The sequence below is a fragment of the Antennarius striatus genome, chromosome 4 (assembly GCF_040054535.1).
Source record: "Antennarius striatus isolate MH-2024 chromosome 4, ASM4005453v1, whole genome shotgun sequence".
NCBI lineage: Eukaryota > Metazoa > Chordata > Actinopteri > Lophiiformes > Antennariidae > Antennarius > Antennarius striatus.
The window spans coordinates 18,116,685-18,135,850 of record NC_090779.1 but is presented as its reverse complement, the minus strand read 5'-3'; the positions used below and the strand labels follow the sequence as shown (position 1 = coordinate 18,135,850).

At 38.1% G+C, this 19,166-nt stretch overlaps 3 protein-coding genes across 4 annotated transcripts; 1 reads left to right on the top strand and 2 right to left on the bottom strand.

Annotated features, from left to right (window-relative positions):
• Positions 1–760: 760 nt before the first annotated feature.
• LOC137594478 (ALX homeobox protein 1-like) lies at positions 761–5,691 on the bottom strand. Of its 2 annotated transcripts, none has more exons than XM_068313973.1 (5): positions 5,604–5,691; positions 3,534–3,584; positions 3,296–3,444; positions 2,296–2,409; positions 761–1,960 (listed from the first exon to the last, which is right to left on the bottom strand). In XM_068313973.1, exons 1-5 carry the CDS (start codon positions 5,617–5,619, stop codon positions 1,808–1,810), a joined length of 483 nt encoding a protein of 160 aa, XP_068170074.1. In that variant the 5' UTR covers positions 5,620–5,691; the 3' UTR covers positions 761–1,807. The 2 variants fall into 2 exon arrangements, with proteins under 2 accessions (XP_068170074.1, XP_068170073.1); XM_068313972.1 differs by lacking the exon at positions 5,604–5,691 and adding an exon at positions 3,690–3,890.
• Positions 5,692–8,943: 3,252 nt separating this feature from the next.
• On the top strand, positions 8,944–15,349 carry slc23a4 (solute carrier family 23 member 4). The gene is made up of 12 exons (XM_068314012.1): positions 8,944–9,123; positions 9,669–9,809; positions 10,150–10,307; positions 11,213–11,372; positions 11,852–12,033; positions 12,571–12,691; positions 12,788–12,944; positions 13,041–13,294; positions 13,404–13,568; positions 13,666–13,774; positions 13,877–13,972; positions 14,641–15,349. Exons 1-12 carry the CDS (start codon positions 9,076–9,078, stop codon positions 14,874–14,876), a joined length of 1,827 nt encoding a protein of 608 aa, XP_068170113.1. The 5' UTR covers positions 8,944–9,075; the 3' UTR covers positions 14,877–15,349.
• A 153-nt stretch (positions 15,350–15,502) lies between these two features.
• On the bottom strand, positions 15,503–17,980 carry LOC137594495 (protein FAM180A-like). The gene is made up of 3 exons (XM_068314014.1): positions 17,771–17,980; positions 16,012–16,109; positions 15,503–15,930 (listed from the first exon to the last, which is right to left on the bottom strand). Exons 1-3 carry the CDS (start codon positions 17,841–17,843, stop codon positions 15,601–15,603), a joined length of 501 nt encoding a protein of 166 aa, XP_068170115.1. The 5' UTR covers positions 17,844–17,980; the 3' UTR covers positions 15,503–15,600.
• Positions 17,981–19,166: the final 1,186 nt, after the last annotated feature.

Here is a 19,166-nt window from a genome sequence, read left to right as displayed (position 1 = left end):
ATGTTAAGAAGTTATGCTTTTCATGCTAGTGGACAATCTTTAACGGTGGTATCAACACAGAGAATTTTGACATGTCAGTACCGAGATTTGTTAGAACTTCAGGCCGTAGCACAACGTTTCCCATTCGGCATTCATTTGTGATTTTGTGGTAAATTGACGTTTTAACTAAGGACACATTCAGGTCAGATTGTGTTTATGATAGGTTTATTCAAAAAATGATTTTCTCATAAAAATATTTCTTCTCATTTTTGTTGCCTACAATTTCAGTGTGATTTGTAGATTAGCTGAAATGAGGGCAAAATGACCAACTGCAATTTAGTTATTGAGCCAAAGGTCAGGTACTGGCAGATCTGACCAGTAGGTGTGTTGGTAAGAAGACCTGACAGCTTTCATCCTGAGTAACGACATATCTTATTTTCTGGATAAAGTTAAAAAATGACAACAGTCACAATTTAAATATTCAATCCCCTTTGATTTTTCTGTGGGATGAAATTTTATAATGAATTAATAAAGTGGGACAGATGAAGCGTAATCTGGGGTGGATGAAGCAAAATTAACAATCAGTGGTTTACTGCTTATTTGGGTACATTTCTTTGAAGAGAATATCGTTTCCTACAGTTTTCTACAAGAATTTACAAAAGATAAACGCACTCACTTAAACTGTTAACATTCCGTTCTAAAATTTGAAAAGGCTAAAAAAAATTTGTATAAAACTAAGTAAAAATTACAATTAAGAAAGTTATGATTTGTAAATGTGAGTATGTAAAAAGGTATTCCGCAGAGAAACATCATTGAGATCTACACTATGATAAAACTATAGTTCCTCTCAACCGTCCAGCTTGGTCTCTCTTTAACCCTAACCCCTGCAGCCAGGAGCAAGATAAAGTATCTGACAGTGCAAACAGGTACAATAAATGAAGATTGGGCCAAGGTAAAAAGTTCAACAACACTCATAAGCTTATTAAATTTAATCAGCTATGGAATTGGTAGTAATACTGCTCCTATCTGTGTCTTTTTTCTGCAGTTGCTAATTATTTGAAAAAGTGATGTAACAACTCTTGGACAGGAAGAGGTGAAGGGAAATGATAGCTGAACAGATAATTGCAGTACAAATGGGTTGATTATTAAATATGTATACTTAAATTAGTTTAAAATGTAATACTGTATTTGTTTTACAAAATAGAGACTAATAGGCATCTGTACACAAATGTATAGTGTATATTTGAAGTCATGTTTATTTACATGAATGTACAGAATGTACAGTAACTCTCTGGTATTGACAAGTCCTCAAAGTTCTCCAGATAACCTGCCAATAACCCAGACTTATGAGGACAAATTAAGATAAGGACAGGTTGTCAAAGAGTCAAACAGATAAATGCTTTATGGCAGCGCTGTATCTTATCTGACAAAAAGGTGCGGTGTCATCAAAAATTCAGAATGCTCTGCTGCACAATAACGCTGCTGTCCACCACAAACTAGCATACAATATGTTACAGTACTGAGTGTCCAAAATCTTGATCTGTAAATGTTGTAAGAGCATTCTGTGTCACTCCAAAATAGCCAGCCGGGATATTAATTTAGTTTTAGTTTTGACTTTAAAAAAAAAAGAAAATGTCCAGTTGTCAACATGCAACTGTAGTTTCAGATTGACAAAACAGTAAGAAAAGACATTTTGACTAAAATGAAACTCATTAATCAAGAGATAATGTATCTTACAAATTACAGTTGCTTTGGATACAACCAGAAAGTTATTACCAGCTCTGCATTACATATAGACTACTGTCTTTGATTTGTAATCCAAACGATGCTATCTGTCTGTCCCCAGCGGACCAAAATAGAGAGTCCTGGGATAGGAGGGGAAGGTGGGGGCTGAAGGTGGGAGGAACAGCCTTGACTGAAGGGGTTCAGGTAGGCAGCATGGCAACCAGCATCCTGCCTGCAGCTGGGGCTTCTGTAAAAGCTGGGAGATTGAGAACTGATAAGTAGTTAGCACACACACACACACACACACACACACACACACACACACACACACACACACACACACACACACACACACACACACACACACACACACACACACACACACACACACACACACACACAAATACAGTATATATAGTATACTGCTTACACTGCTTCATAAAGCTGTAATTTAAATTTAATTTTATTAAGGAAAGAAAATGTTAAGTTATATGGGACTGTAATAGAGACAAACTATGTATGTGTATGTGACATTAATATAGTTTATTATGATATTTTATGGGTTTTTTTAGTAGTTTATTCCTGTGTTACCTCATAATGAAGCAGAGGGTGATTAACTGACTGTATGTGTTGTTTACTCATCAGCTCTATATCCTTGACGGTTTCAGTCTTCCTCCACTTGGCTCTGCGGTTCTGGAACCATATCTGAAGCACAAACATCATGAATTCCATTTTGCTAAGAAATAATTTATCTAACTGAGAAAAGAAAAGGCATTCCATTGAAGGCACCTGGGTTTGGGTTTCGTGGTACTTAAGCAGTACTGGAATATCTTTTCCAGTATTAATACTGGAGATTACTTAATTTTTTTTTTTTTTTACAAATCCAAATAAAAATACATTATGTAGACAGTGAGAAACAGTGAGAAAATATAGTGTTTCATATCAACAAGAAACATGCAATAAGAAACACTTTATTTGGTGTAAATAATCCAGGAGTTACAGGATACTGTAATGGGTCACATCAACAGCTGTACTGGGAAAGTCCTGTTGTTATGGCACTCTATTGACCCAAAGCAGGCCCATATTGACTCAGTGGGTTTTAGTGTGAATATCAATGATCGATCAGATCTTTACAGCACAATGATACGTATAATTTTAGAGATAGTGCCTGACTGTGAGCCGCTGCCTGAAGACTCTGACGTGTCCCTTTGTTGATATGATATATGGATATGATCAACCAACCTTAAGATAACTAATGATAAATAATTTGCAGGCTTTGTGTGGTCACTATTGATTTAACAGAGTTGATTAAAAATAAAGGAAATTAATACAGGTTTGATAAGACAAACAGATTAGTTGCCATTGTTCAGTTTTGAATCTTATCAGACCAATGTCTAAAAGCATTAAATATTGCTTAATGTTAAGTATTGCAACATTTAAAGTAACCAATCATTAACATACTAGCGTATCTAGCTCTAATTGTTCTTGTTAAATCAAAACTCATTGGAGACATTTGTAGATAGTAAAAGTCAAACAGTTACACCAAAACCAGGAGTTGAGTATGAGAAATGATGAGTTGCATTTTTCCTACCTGTATCCGGCTCTCCGTGAGCTGCAGGCGAGAGGCTAACTGGTCTCTGACGCTGATGTCTGGGTAGTGGCTTTGCAGAAAAACTTCCTCCAGCTCCAGGACCTGGAGCGGTGTGAAAGTTACTCTTGTTTGCCTCTTCTTTTTCTGATCTGTAAACAAATTACTGTCACCGACATTGTCTTCATGAGCATCATTAAAACGTACATAATAAAATGTTGCTTCCTCTCACAGAACTCACCTATGCAGTCTGTGGTGGCTTTTGTACACTGTATTCTGATTTGTGGAGTTTCTAAAAGCAGAGAAGTGAAAAAAAAAAATAAAAAATCACATTTCAGTATAAGTCAAGATGTAACAGCTTCTCTTGAGGTAGATGGTACACTGATAAAACCCATACCTGCCCCTGAAAGCTGCTCAGATATTTTGGTGTTCTCCTTGATAACAGACATGTGACGGTGAAATCTTTTCTCTCTTTTGGTGCAGCTTGGCCTCCTTAATATTTCTTCAATCGAATGGGATAATTTTTTATGTATCTGAGGTTCCATTTCTTCATCCATTCAGGAGATTCTTTTTACTATATTTCCTCTATTCCACACTTCCAGAGGTTTATCCCCTGCCATCAACAACTTTTAATTATCAAATGTCTCTATATGGTTTAAACAAAAAAGATCCCAAACTCCTCGTATGCACATCTCCCATGGTAAGAAAACTATTTGTTACCTCTTCCTCTGCCCTCTGGAACATTCCCTTTGAGGTGAGGAGAGTGAGTTTGTCCTTCCTCTGGTGTGGGCTTATTTGAACTGAATCACATGTTCATTATTGGGGAGGAGCAACTGGCATTGTGACTGCATACTTCTAAATCTCTGCAATCAGCCTTCATTGATGTCAAAGTTTTCTTCTCTCAGTGCACCTTACAAACCTTTAATTTATTACATGCTCATTGTAAAAGTGTAAATGTAAACTCTTGATATGACCACTGGCTCTTATCACACACCGTTTAATAGAACCGCGCTGTTAACGTTGACAGAGGCTTCATTGCCTTCAGTGTAACCAGCATGAAAACAAATAGAGACCAAGCTCTGAGAAACTGTGGTTTTGTGGTTTGCCAGGCTAGATAATACTCAACAGTTTAACATATATCATTTTTTTGCTTCTATTTCTTATCTCAATATCTATTGGGAGATTTTTCTTTATCACCTTGGCCTCAGAATAACCTCTCACACCTCTGTTCACCCTACAGAAACAAAACTGTTGCAAGATAAAGGAAGATAATGAATTTAATGGATTTAATGGATTTGTGACATAACTTATGTTTTAATCACATCTGTAAAAGTAAAATCTGTTGTGAAGAAAGTGGAATCTTTTATTTGTGTGTGTTCTTTTAAATATATCAATCAAAATTAAAAAAGCATTGTGAAAAATAAGATCTTGTGTTCTTTGGCTCAATGCAGTCATACTTGCTGTTGGAGGAACCCTACAGGCTTACATATGCATGAAATGGAAAACACTTCCCTTCAAGACAATAGATGCTTCAACTGCACTAGAGGGCAATAGTTATGTTTCATTTGTCACGGGAAATAAAAACAAATTTGTATTTTTTACTTTTGAAAATGAGGTCACCAGAGATTAATTGCCTGCTCCTCAGCCCTGAATTACCCAGTGCCTAAAGATAAAATTTATGAGTCATGTGCTGAACAATGGAACAAATGAATGTACCTTTCAAATTTATTTTCCGGCTCCAGTAAAAATGCAGGGTTCTATTTCACAGCATTAATTTTTTGAGTGAGTGTCTCAGTCACTCATGCTACTCAGAGAACCGGAGTTATGCAAGTAAACCAAATTTTGGTTTCATTAATTTGAATTAGATGCTTGCCTCAGACTATGAATAATCCCCATGTAGTGTAATCTGACTTCATGTACAAAATTAACCCCAGTGCACCTTTAACTGGTCAATATTTACGCATGTCCATTGAATTGATTAAATGCAGGTTTAATCTGTTGAGTACCTTAGTGCTAATCTATTCGGATTCATGGTGCATTTTTCATATACTGAATTAAAAACTGAGCCATATTCCTTTTATGTTATCACATTCAGTAGAAAGACTGTTCGAGGTCCAGCAGCGAGGCGCTAAAATAGATTCTTTATAAACCAACCGCAAAAAGTTTTATCCTGTAGGTGGTGCTGTTTCCTTCCTCAAAGGTCACTTGTGACTCCACGCGTGACTCACGTGTGTCACGTGACATAAATAATCCAGTGTCCTGTGACGTCTTCACGGCAAAAGGTTAAAACATTTCCAAAAAAGGAACTTACTGTTGATTATCACCATACATTGGAGCCAAGTCGAAAAAATGTCAAATAATGAACGGACATGAGACAGTCTGTCTGAGAAGCGCGTAGAGACAGGCTACGCTCTTGTCACGTGGTTGTGAAAAGTCACGGGATGCAAAGGGACCGACGGACACGTCCTGTCAGCAGTTCGACAAATAGTTTTTGTGAAATGCTCGCTATGGATGGGACAGTGACTTAATTATGTTATTAAACAAGTGTTTATTAATTTCTGCAAAACAGGTAATGTTTATTATTCATGGGATTTGTCGTTTTTATTGTTTTGGATGTGTGATTAAGTCATACAGTATGTCTATTAAACTACATATGTGGAAATATGATCAAGAAAGCAATCACATTTTCAGATTGACACAGATGTAGATCCAGGAAGTCTAGAACATTTAGTAAACACAGACAAATCAGGATAGATAAATATATGGATAGATAATTTAAGTACCCTCTGACAACAGGATTACACTCACCACACTTACAATATAGATATCATATTTTATCAGACTTAGATCCTTCTGAGTGTTCATGTAGACAAGAATGAAAGCCTGAGATTGTTTTTTGGTCATCACAAATAAAAATATTGACTGTAAAAAAATAATAATCAGTTGACCTGATTTACTTGTGTGTGTGTGTGTGTGTGGGGGGGGGGGGGTGTTGATTAAGGGAAAATGTGTAATGTGTAATATCAGAAAATGGGATTGTAGTCTTGTCACGCATCAACTTTTGATTCACATTTGAATTTTATTTTGGACCATTGTAAAAAAACATTTTAGTCACCTCTTTTAAATCTCACCAATTCCAACACTATATGTATACATTTTCCTGACCACTGGGTAAGGGTTTTCTCTCCGAGCAAAAATCCTCTATGGTTCTTTGGTCTTGGTTGAGAGGTGTACAGTGTGCCCTCACCCATTAACGCATCAACGCTCGCAACGTCAACTCATGGCGGATTTTGGTAGGCAGTCATGTGAAACCGTATGTGCATTCTATTGGCTGACGGCATCCAGAAGTGCGCTATTTTCTGTGAGCCTTCCGTGAGACACAAAAGTGCTTTAAACAGTCTATAATAGAGTGTGGGAAAAGGTAATACAGATAGAAGGTGGTTTAATATCAGTATGGGGAGGGTTCACAAATGTTTAAATTACCGCAAATAATAATGTAAATAGTGTGTTGCTCTATCGCGGAATTCGTTAATCTTGTGTGGTTCCTGGAACGCATTAACCGTGAGTAAAGGGGGCACACTATCTTCAATAATGAGACAATTTGTAGTATGAACAAAGTTTACTGTAGAAGTTCAACAGTTTGCAAAATTGGTGAGGATACAGTGCTGGACTCTTCAATAGACGCAGTAAGGGACTTCTACAGAATAGTCCCAAATGTCCATTGGCTGTGATCTTTATAGTGTTGGGGTTAGACTGTCCTTAAGGGATGAGCACACTATATCAGCCTGACTCAGCCTAACATGTATCAGTTATCTATGTACTGGGTGTACTGTGTCCTTTTGAGTCTAGAATATCATGTGATAGACAAGGAACTGTGGTCATTTCCATTGTTTAATGTTATCCAAAGTTGTCTAAATCAATCTACTGGACTTTAAGACAGTCCTTTGATGGAACTGTCTTAAAGTTTTGGTCAGACTTCTATCTAGAGCGGTGTTATTGAGGATAAACGTACAACAGCTATCACCAAACGTAGAACAAACACCGTCTTTCTCAGGCAATAGAGAGGCTAAAGCAATCCTATTTTGATAAACAACTAATGAGGTAACACTGGTCCCAATGGTTGCATTCTGCCTGTCATCCAATTTATATATGAAACAGACACACATATAATACAGGCCATCTGTGCGGCTTAATGAAAGAGCACCTCTGACGCTGTTTTAATAAGGAGATGACACAACCTTATAATAACGTACACTTAAAGTTAAACCATTGACTCTGACCTTAAAATGCATTGACTACCGTGACTCACAATTATAACATTATTCTGCACGCAGTCACATGCACACAGAGCAGAAGACCTCATGATACCCCAGCGCCGCTTCTTTCCCTGCATTACGTGGTTTCATGTGAGCTCAATTTCAGTCGGGTACATTTTTGTGCCCATTCCTACTGGTTGACGAGTCCATCCCAGTCAAAGGGCAGAGAATAGCTTCTTCATAATTTTTAGGCCTTTAAAGCTGCTATTTGAAATCTGCTCAAACCAATGGAGGACAGCGTTATCATCATGGTACAACATAATAATGTTTCAGTTCCAGATTCCTCCAGAATGAAATTCTCATATGCAGGTTTTTTGTCAGATTTTTTTTTTCTAGCATGCTAACATGTCTGCAGGATGACTAATTTGTAAGAAAATTGAGTTACTAATATTATGCACATGGAAGCAGATTTCAGATAGCAACAATTCCTTAGTATTTAAGTTTTTATAAAGTGCCTCAGAGATCATTGATCACAAATGGAAATATTGTTCACTGTGTGAAAATGAACAGATTTAATTTTTTCCTCACATTTTCTTCATCGTCAAATCACATTGCTTTACCGCACCCTCTCCCACCGTACAGTCAGACAGCTGTCACTTTGTGATTTAGTGCAGCATCTTCAGACAAACAAGCCAAGACTGGATGTGAAAGTTCACACAAGCGCGGACGAAAGCGGCTTGAGAGTATGAACTTCTTCTGCCATGTTACGATTGCCCTGTTCCAAACCCTCCTAATTAAGCAGATGTTGTCTGCTATTAAACTCTAAAACTAATCATTTAATCTAGTCTAATAAAATTTTCGGAGAAAAAAAAGCTTTATGTTAATTAGAAAATAAGGTTAACTTTTTCCCAAACATTTTACAGACGAGGAATAAAAACTTTGTACCATATAACAGTTTGGTATGTGATGTGTTTGTCTTTACCAGGCATTGGTTTTAAAAAAGAATAAAAGATGTAAATGACCAATGCCTTAAAGACTGGATTTATGATACGGTATTTATGATACTAGATGTTCTGAGCTGTTTCCTCAGCTCCAGGAAAACTATCTTGGAATCACCGACAGTATATATTTTTGTATGCACTATAAGTTTTCCTAATGCTCTCTTGCTATGAGGTTACTGACTGGAAAGAAAGAGGAGAAGAGAAGACATGTGCCCTGTATGAAGTGGTATGTTCTTCCTGCCAGATAATGAGCGGTCAGCTGCTACTACTGTTGTAATTGGGTTCACATGAGCTACTGGTGGGACTCATTTCAAACATCATCTGCAGTCTCATGTCTGAGCTCCTTCCTACTGTACCAGCTACCCACCAATCCCCACCTCACTCCGACTCCCACCTCACAATTCTCCATTAGACTCTGGAGTCCTCTCTTAATGTGTCTCCTCCCCTCTCACTCATGTTTTTTCACTTTCCTGTTTTGTTTTCGTGCTCACAAGGCCACCGTCATAACTTATAGGCTGATGGCAGCATGGCTCCAGAAAAGGAACGGAACGGACTTGACACCTATGCATTTTCAGTAAGTTGAGCTATTTCTTCTGTTTTCTACAAGGAAAACTTTGGAATAGTTTGGATTTTTCTATTTCTTAACATTGTTCAGCTTTTAAAAGAAGTAATTTCAGCAAGGTTAAAGCTTGTATCTAATATAAAATCTAACGATTTTGCAGTTAAACTCTATGAAGGTGAACACATTTTATGTATTGTCAGCATTACGTGGTGAATCATGCTCCTCCGTGCTTAAAGAGTTCTTTTTAGTGACCAGTTTGAATCCAAGGTAATCATCAAAAAATATGGAAATTCACGTTTGATACTAGTGTTTTTACTTTATTAAGAATAATTTAGGCCTCCTGTTGAAAATTACCTTTCTGACTGCTTTTGTGCTATCCTACACTATATTGTTTTAATTATAATAAAAACATTGTCTTGGCAGGAAGCAGGGTGCATAATGAACAAAAGTTAAAGCATTCTTTTCGCCGTTGTTGTGATCTACGACAAAAGTCACTGCTGTACTGAAACGTTATCTTTAATTAACCCCAGTCTGATTCTGTGTCCAATCAACCGTAGCTAGAAGGGCGGTTTTGTGATCTACCCACGACAAAACATGGAGAAGAAATGGATTTGACCATGGAGGGAGAATCCAACAAGCTTGCATACTCTGTGACAGATGCACCTCCATGGTACCTGTGCATCCTTCTCGGCATCCAGGTGCATCAGCAGTGGGGGGTTCAGTCTGGGTGTCATTTAATTTCTGCCTTAGAGTTAGTTTGGTTTCTCTTACGTAACATTACAAACACGACCATTTCCCTCTTATGCTTGTTTGATGCCTCTTCATGCTTGGTTATACAGGTGTGGTTGTGAAATTGCCTTCAGATATGGTTGAGATGATGAAGTCATAGATAATTTTATGAATACAGTCAGTCAGACCATCCTGGGAAAATACTTTAGTCTCTACTTAAAGGATATTCTTCCACAGCACATAATATATCTTTTTAATGTTTCCTTGCGGACATTGACATAGAAATTTTTTTTTTTTTTGCTCTCTCAGCACTGTTTGACTGCATTTGGAGGAATCATCGCCATACCATTGATCTTGTCTCAGCGGTTGTGTCTGCAGCATGATGGCCTGACACAAAGCCACCTCATCAGCACGATTTTCTTTGTATCTGGTATTTCAACGTTGCTGCAAGTTACGTTCGGCATCAGGTGAGGGTGCACCAACATTATGGTACATCCTCATATATAAACAACAGGCTACATTCTAGAGGAATATTACAAGGAAACAATGACTTTAATGCAAAATATTGTCAATATATTTAATGTGCGAGAATGAAAACATCACATTAATATAGCTTAAAAATCCTGATTAATATGATTTTGCTTGTTGATATTTATATATTGACACAGAGTGATACAATATGATTTTGGAAAGTGAAACACAAGATTAGCCACAGAAATGAAGAGATGGAGGCCACTCACTGTGATGTATTCCTTGAGTGCAGCAGCTACTCAGGAGACATGGAATTATGTAGTGGTTGTTTTTATGATCCACATCTCTTGACATTATCTGTGTTTTGCTGCTCTGAACTCGAGTTTCTGCAGACTCAAACAAGCTAAATATTGACGTTGCACTAGGATTAGGGGAGGAATTTCCATCTTATTATGTTTGGAATCTAGTTCTGGCTAAATCCACATACCTGGAATTCAGCTGCGAGGAAAACAATTATAGAGCATGGAGCGCTGTTCCAGGGAAGCCAAAAGGAAACATTGATTGTATGTGTTCTGAAAACTCACATCAAATGATATCAGCCATGTGTGTGTCTTTGACAAAGACATGAGTAGGTCAGTGGTGATTCGTACAGTGCAGCCTCTCCCTTTTCACGTGATTTAAATCAACCATTTAATCACATGTGAAAGGAAGAAATACTGACTGCAGACTCTCAGACCAATTTAAGTCAGTCTTAATTAAGACAAGGGAGCATGAATAATTCTTACATACTGAGGTGGCTAATTCACCAGTCTATCACGCTCCAGTCTAGAAATGCTCCGCTCCGTACATCATTATTTTTTGACTTCCTTGTCCTGATTGTCTACCACTTGTTTTTTTCCAGACTTCCTATTCTCCAAGGTGGTACATTTACCCTTCTGGCACCTTCCATGGCAATGCTCTCCATGCCAGAGTGGTCATGTCCTGCTTGGACCCAAAATGCCAGCCTAGTCAACACCTCCTCTCCAGAGTTCATCGATGTGTGGCAGAGTCGAATGAGAGCAGTGAGTGACATATGCTGGTAGATGATTGTGACACAGTGTTGAATTCTGAAAATACCATAAACTACCATAATATTATTTTGAGGTTTGTCCCATAGAAAATAATGTGTATCAAATTACTTTTGTATCTGGCATCCTGGCTGGAAAGATTTAAACAAGACCTTCCGCTGCACAGAAGGATCCATTGTCCGACCGCTACGTAATGGGATAATGGTTCTTTGTATTATGTGTTGTAACATTCTTTGGATGTGTTTCATACTAGTTTGAAACCTTGCCTCTGTATTAAAACCCCAAGAATGCCAAGCTTTCCTTATTGCTGAGTTTGTGTACTTGTTTTTGTTGTTGGGAAGAATATGTAGGTCAAAATGTTAGGTCTGTTTTAAAAATATGAAATATATATATAATATACATATATAATATATATGTATATTTTATATATATATATATATGTCAAACATTAACTTCTTCCTGTTTGTCACCAGTTGCAGGGATCCATCATGGTGGGCTCACTCTTCCAGATGTTTGTTGGTTTCTCTGGCCTAATTGGCTTCTTCATGCGCTTCATCGGGCCCCTCACCATTGCTCCCACTATCTGTCTTATTGGGCTGTCGCTGTTTGACTCAGCTGGCATTAGTGCTGGCTATCACTGGGGCATGGCGGCCATGTGGGTAAAATTACCATTAAAGTTCATTTTAATATACTGAACGCAAAAAAAGGCAACCATATAAAGTTAGATATCAATTTCAAGTCTGTCAAATTAAATTATTTAAATGTGGACATAATTTTATCCTTCTACTCTGATCATGTTGGTTGCACTCATTTTGCACTCGTCTTTGACAGCTGTATAACAAACTCGGTTCCGCTGCTGTCAAAGACTGATTTGTTCTTGTCAATTGGGTTCATGCTTATTTAACGCTTTTTTTTGCTGAACAAACTTGCCTTTTAGGATATTTTAAATTTATTTACAATTTGCCAAGTCGTAAAGCTGTGTTTTATGAAAATAATAAACATTTAAAATCTAAATTAAGCTTTAATCTGTTTGAATCTTTCAAAATTTTAATTTTCCTGCTTAATTTCTTTAAATTAACTTCTGATGGCAACAGCTACACTTACCTATGAAGTAGCGCAGCCATACAGACAACATATCTATGAATATGAATTAAATATTGTGATTTACTGACTTTGTCCCTGTTTCACCCAGGACCACAGCGCTGATCACGCTGTTCTCACAGTACCTCCGTCACATACCTGTACCCTTACCTATTTACACCAAGACGAAAAAACTGCACATATCACGTGTCTACATCTTCCAGATTCTCCCCGTATGTATTGGTTTTTTTTGTTTTAAGATGCATCAAATAAATTGTTTTTTTGTCTTTAGACTACTTAAAACTTGATGCTTTGTTTTTGCACGTTAGGTTCTGCTTGGAATCACCTTGGCTTGGTTGGTGTGCTACATTTTGACAGTCTACAATGTTCTACCTTCAGAGCCACACAAGTATGGCTACATGGCCCGCACTGATATAAAGGGAGATGTTATTGGCAAAGCTCCATGGTTCACTTTACCATACCCAGGTAACAAAATGTCAATCTGAGATCTAAAAGACATCTTAGATTTAAAAGTTTTAATGCAATTCTGCTTATAGAAAAAATGTCTGAATCTCTATTCAGGTCAGTGGGGGACACCGACTGTGAACTTAGCAGGGGTCATTGGCATCTTAGGTGGCGTGATATCATCTATGATTGAGTCTGTCGGGGACTACCATGCCTGTGCAAGGCTATCCGGAGCTCCACCTCCCCCTAAACATGCTATCAACAGGGGTATTGGCATCGAGGGACTGGGCTGCCTGCTGGCAGGGGCCTGGGGAACAGGAAATGGTACCACTTCATACAGCGAGAATGTTGGAGCCCTCGGTATAACAAAGGTCAGAAGACCCTCCATGATGTCACTAAGAAGATTTAGCTGTTAAGCATTACCTTTTTCAAGTCAAAATTAAGACAGGGTGTTTTCTATCCTTTTTTTTTTTTTTGCAGGTTGGCAGTCGCCAGGTGATTGTCGCCAGTGGAGTATTGATGATTATCATGAGTGTGTTTGGTAAAGTGGGTGCTATATTCACCACGATCCCAACACCTGTGATAGGTGGAATGTTCATGGTTATGTTTGGTGTCATCTCTGCAACAGGAGTATCTAATCTGCAGGTACACACAGCATTTTAGCAGATTTTATTTTAATTGATGACTCCATGAACACAGAGCTAAAATTTTGACCTACCTTTTCTTCAACTGACATTTCCAGTATGCAGATATGAATTCATCTCGGAACATCTTTGTATTTGGATTCTCTATGTTCTCTGGTCTGGTCATTCCTAACTGGATATTAAAGCACCCAGAATCTATTACTACAGGTACATCAATATAATATTATCATACAATGTCATATTTTAAAAAACACAACAACACACCTTTGTTTGCAAGATGTTGAAGTGAATGTGATGTTTTGTGTTTAGGTGTGGTTGAACTGGACCAGGTGCTGCTGGTCCTTCTGACAACCAGTATGTTTGTGGGAGGTTTCTTTGGCTTCATACTGGACAACACAATTCCAGGTAACTTTGAAGTTCATTCACATTATTAGCCACTCCTTCAGTTTTACAACGCTTAAGGTAATCTGAACCCTCATTTATATTTACGGGTCATATCAATCTATTAACACCTTAGTAACACTATAAACATGAACTCTATAGTTAAAAGTATTGAAGAGAACAAATTTTTTTTTGTTACACTGCAAACACTATAAACACTTTACTTTCCTATGCCTATTCATGCTTTTTTATCTGTATATTTCATGGATGTTATTTTTATTCTTTGTAGGTGTCAGTACTTCTTTCTGTGTGCTTTTCCTGTGTACTTTTGTGTAGTCACTGTGCTGTTTGTAGTGTGATGGAGATATCAATTTACCTGACGGAACCTCCTTAAGGGATCAATAAAGTACTACTACTACTACTAATACTAATACTACTGCTACTATTAGACATAAGAGTGACTTTCTTCTGAATAGTCAACTTTACCCTATAACAGATTTTAATCTATTCATTTTTGAGGAAGGGATATTGTTCCTTAAGTGTAGCAGTGGATGAAACCTATGAACAAAAATGATACTGCAAGATAGATTGCGTAGCATTCCCATGATTTGTGAGCAAGAAACATAGCAGTTAGTCATTCCTCCAGTCAGCTGTGATTGCATGGTTTAACTCATTTAACACGTGTCTAACAGGATCAAAGCATGAACGTGGCATTCTGGCCTGGAACAAGGCTCACGAGGATGATTCCAGTAACACAAAGGAGAGTGGTGAAGTCTACAGCCTTCCCTTTGGCATCAGCTCTTATTTGTCTTCTTCACCCTGTGTCCGGTACATACCATTCTGTCCTACTAGCGTGCCCAGCTCCCTCGTTGAATGCCGGGTTAACACGAACGGCCTTGAACCAAAGCAGCTGCTGAGACATCCATAGACCTCACAGATCGCCACTGGAGCTGTCATTTGAGTGGTTTACTCATATCTCTTTGCCATTTTTGGAGTTTTCTAAAACCTACACACCAGAGACAGCTCGGTTTGGACCTCAAGTCTGTTTTTTTGTTAAAGAGACCGTACTGTAACAACATGGTACAAAGGATTCCACAGGAACTTTGAGGTGTCATGTGTGAAATGGCATGTTGTATGAGATGAGCTAAAATTAATTGATTAATATATGAACTTCCACCATAGAGGTGTTAGCTATTGACATTTAACGCACAGCCAGGTGCTAGTGAACAGAACAATGAAATGTGAATATGTGAATGTAAATGGCGTTGTGATGTTAGTTCATCATATATATTCAGCACTATTTATCCTTGTGTCATTTCTACTTTATACAGGACCTTATGAGTCAATTAACTTATCCAACATATAGCGTCATGTAGACTGTACGCAGTACCTCTTTTGAATTAACTTGATTTAACTCTGCTGTATTTTGATAGTCATCTCACCATTTGTGCACTTTACCTCTTTATTATGACGATTTTCTCTCAGGCTTCTTACATCCAGCTAACATAAAGCTGGATGGAACATATTCCACAATCACATCTCTGGACAATCCTGTTTGATGTCAACGGATTTTTTATTTTATTTTATTCAAAATATAAGGTGTATGCATAATAAAGTCCACTGTGGAGCTATTGTGAAAGCAAAGTTATCATTTAATTTGTCCGTGTCAGATCCTGCTCAATGGCTTTGTACAGATTTATAAAAGATTCTGTCCACAAATGTTTTTGGTGTTCATTAGTTGATTCGACCATCTGTTGGGCAGTGTACACCAACGTCAGCAAAGTGCGTTCAAAGTCGTCCTGATGCAGGGGACTGATTTGATTGGAAAGCTCAGAGTTGAGTCTGACTATTTCTGTTAGCTTCCTGGGAATGATCTCCTCACAGATGACCTTCAGGTTTCTTGCCCTGCGGAGGGAAGCCAGCTCAGCATCTCGCATGGAAAACTCTCCACTGGACTCAAACTGTGCTCCAGTCAGAAGGATCTAGTGAATGAAATTGCAATGTTAAGGTTTGTTTGTTGCTTGTAGTCTTTAAATGCTCATTCAGAGAGAGATTCGTCTTACCTCAAACAATAGATGAACATCATTAAAAGAAGTGTGGAAGTTGGGGTTGTCCACATTTGTTGCCCCCCTTTTTATTCTGTTAGCAGCTGGAAATAGGACTTACAGATAGAGAGAAAGGGTGAGAGTGACAGGTTGAAGCAAATGTGAAGCAAATATTTTTTTCAGAATTCATCATCCTTTTATCTTTTTTTTTTTACGGTGGGAGATGCTTTATAAATCTTCAAGTAAATGACAAAGTGAAGGATTTTAATTTTAGTGAGAAGCAGGTTTTACTCGGTCACTGCCATTCAAGTGAGACTCATGTTTATTTGGCACACCCATAATACACATCGGTCAGTATGCGAGGTTAAACTCAGCGACGTCGGACCGCGGAGTTGTGACATCAGCACTTCAAAAGCAGCAGAGCAACCAAGGGTGGAATAACACCCTTAGTTTAGTCTTGTGTTCTATAACATTCCTCAAGCTCATAATTTAGATCAGACTGTTACCACAACAAATCCTGTGTGACCAGAGAAAATTATAAGTTTTTCATTATTAACTTGTAATTATTAGTGTAATCCATTTGAACTAAATGCTCCAATGAACAATTGTGTCTTGCTGATGTTCAGCACGGCTTTACTGGATAGTTTTGATGCTGGTGAAAGAAGCAGGAATTTAAATCAACCATTAAGGTATTGTAAGCATGGCCAAAATGTAAAGAAGCAGGTGTCAGGCAGAAGCCTGTTGCTTATTAATACACAAAACCTCTGGAGCTCAAGCAGTCAAAGGATGGGGAAGGGTAAACATCAGGCTGGGTAGCTGAAAAGGAGAATAGAAATGGAAATCACACAGACATGGAGACGGATAACCATCCTTTCAAACAGACCTGGATGCAGTGGCAGAGTGACTGATGTGAAAGCTAGTGGCTGTTTTGTTTGATGCCATCTATTCAACCTCCAGCAGGGCAATTAAGACTATTTAAACCCGAACCATTTGTCTGCAATCTCATCCGGAAACAAATGTTGTCACCAACAAGACATGTTTGGAAAACAGAACTAAGGATGATATTAATTGTCTGGGGGGGAATCAGGTCAATAAGAGGCAATCTTTATTTATGAGGCTTATTCACAATTTATAAGGACATCTACGTATGGGTAACAGAATAGAATCTGCAGGATGTGTACATGTGCAGCTGTGACCCCTAACTACAACTGTCGGCAAAGGGTTGTCATGGTGAATGGTGGATGTACAATATACACAGTACCATCCATTCTAAGATTCCATCTGTTCTTATTTTTAGGCAAAAAAAGCAATTTAGTTCATGTCAGGAAAATAAATCCCCAGTTCACGAACCAGTCACAACACAGCAAAGTCAACAGTTGTCTTTCTTAGGCTGTTTATTCTTAAAATTCATGCTGTTTACGCCACAGTCAAGGATTCAAATGAAATCTGGGTCTTTGCTTAGGCGGCAAAAAGTAAGATGGATCACAAAATATACTATGGCCCCAAATTCTTCAATTGACTAACTTCACTGTGGTCAGATTACAGATGGAACACGAACACAAGGATCTTCATATTGGAAGAGCATTTTATCTCACACAAAATAAAACCGCTTAAATGTCAATTAAAAAAGTCTTAATTCAAAACTGGATAAGAATAAAATTTTAAATATATGAAATAGATGTAGTTTTATATCCTGTATATCTACAAATGAGAACAAGCTACACACTTCACAGTATTCTTTATTCTAGGCTCGAAGTTATTATTTGAAAACTCTCACCTTTTGTCTGAGTAACACACGTTTTGATGCAGCAATAAAAAAGACCAATGACGACCATCCTTCTGGGCAGCATGGTGGCTGAATCACAGTCACAGGGTTATCTGCATCTGATAACAGCATGTCCTTTTCTCTGCCTGTTGGGGACTTTCTATTGCATTTCCTTCCCGCTCCTGACTTTGCGTCAGTATCCCCACATAACTTTGACTATACCCTTTTTAATGTTTTCTTTTTCCACCCCTTCTGTGATTTCTCTCCACCTCCCTCACATCCCTCTCTCTCTCTCTCTCTCTCTCTCTCCTCTCTCTCCATGCCTATCTCTCAACCCCTCATAAGTTGACTCTCTTTTAAATGTTGCAGCCAATTGTCATCAGCTTTACGCTTTTTAAATCAGTTTGTTCTCACCACAATCATAGACATACAATTCAGATTCAGTCAACGGACCTTCATGTCAAACATATATGGTCAATATATGGTTACATTTTTGCAGCAGGTTGGAAACAGTTTATGTTGTGAACTATTTATTGTATTTGTTAAATGGACACAGACATTTGGTTTCTTTCAAACAGACACAGTATCCTTGCTTTTGTTTTATTTTTGTGGTTAGGAGAAACGCACAGATGAGAGACGATGTTATTGCGCTATTGAAGTGTAGTTGCATACTTGCAAAATGAAAGTTCTGTTTTAACCAACAGCATGGTCCCTCAGTGGGATGAAAAGGATGCAACGGTGCCAAGATGGCTACTGGCATCCAGCTTGTTTTGTGTTCCTAAGCTGGACAAACGAGGAAAACTCACACCCCATGAATGTGAAACTCAACTAAGCAATTATTTTCAAGTATAAAAAACACACACCAAGTTCTGGACAGAAGACATTTGCAGAGACCACAAAGAACTACTTTGTTCACTTCTTGGCACGGTGTGCCTTGACAACAGCTACAAGAAGTGCAACTATATAAAAAATTCTTGAACACTATTTTAACATTCATTTGGGCCTACACAAATGGCAAAATGTGAGCACAGCACACAGTTTCATTGTGTTACGTTTCCATGCACATGGTCTCACAGATGTGTCTCTCTTGACATCAGAGTTGGACAAAGCTGATCTCAGGCTTAGATGTGGAAATTGTGCAGCAGAGGAGGAATGCGTACCGAGAGTTGGAAATGACAAGGGAACTGTAGCATCTGCAAATCCCTGAAGAATTCCAGCTCAAGAATTTGAACATATTATTTTGTCAATATGTAAAGGCAAGGAAAATGATACCCTTGTCTGTACCAGATATTACCCTTTTAACTGCCATCTGAATTTGGTGTGCTTGGTGAATGCGTACAGCCTTGTGCTACAATTGCATTCTAGATTACAGTAAGTGATGAGTGATCACCTGCTCTGGGAAAGTATC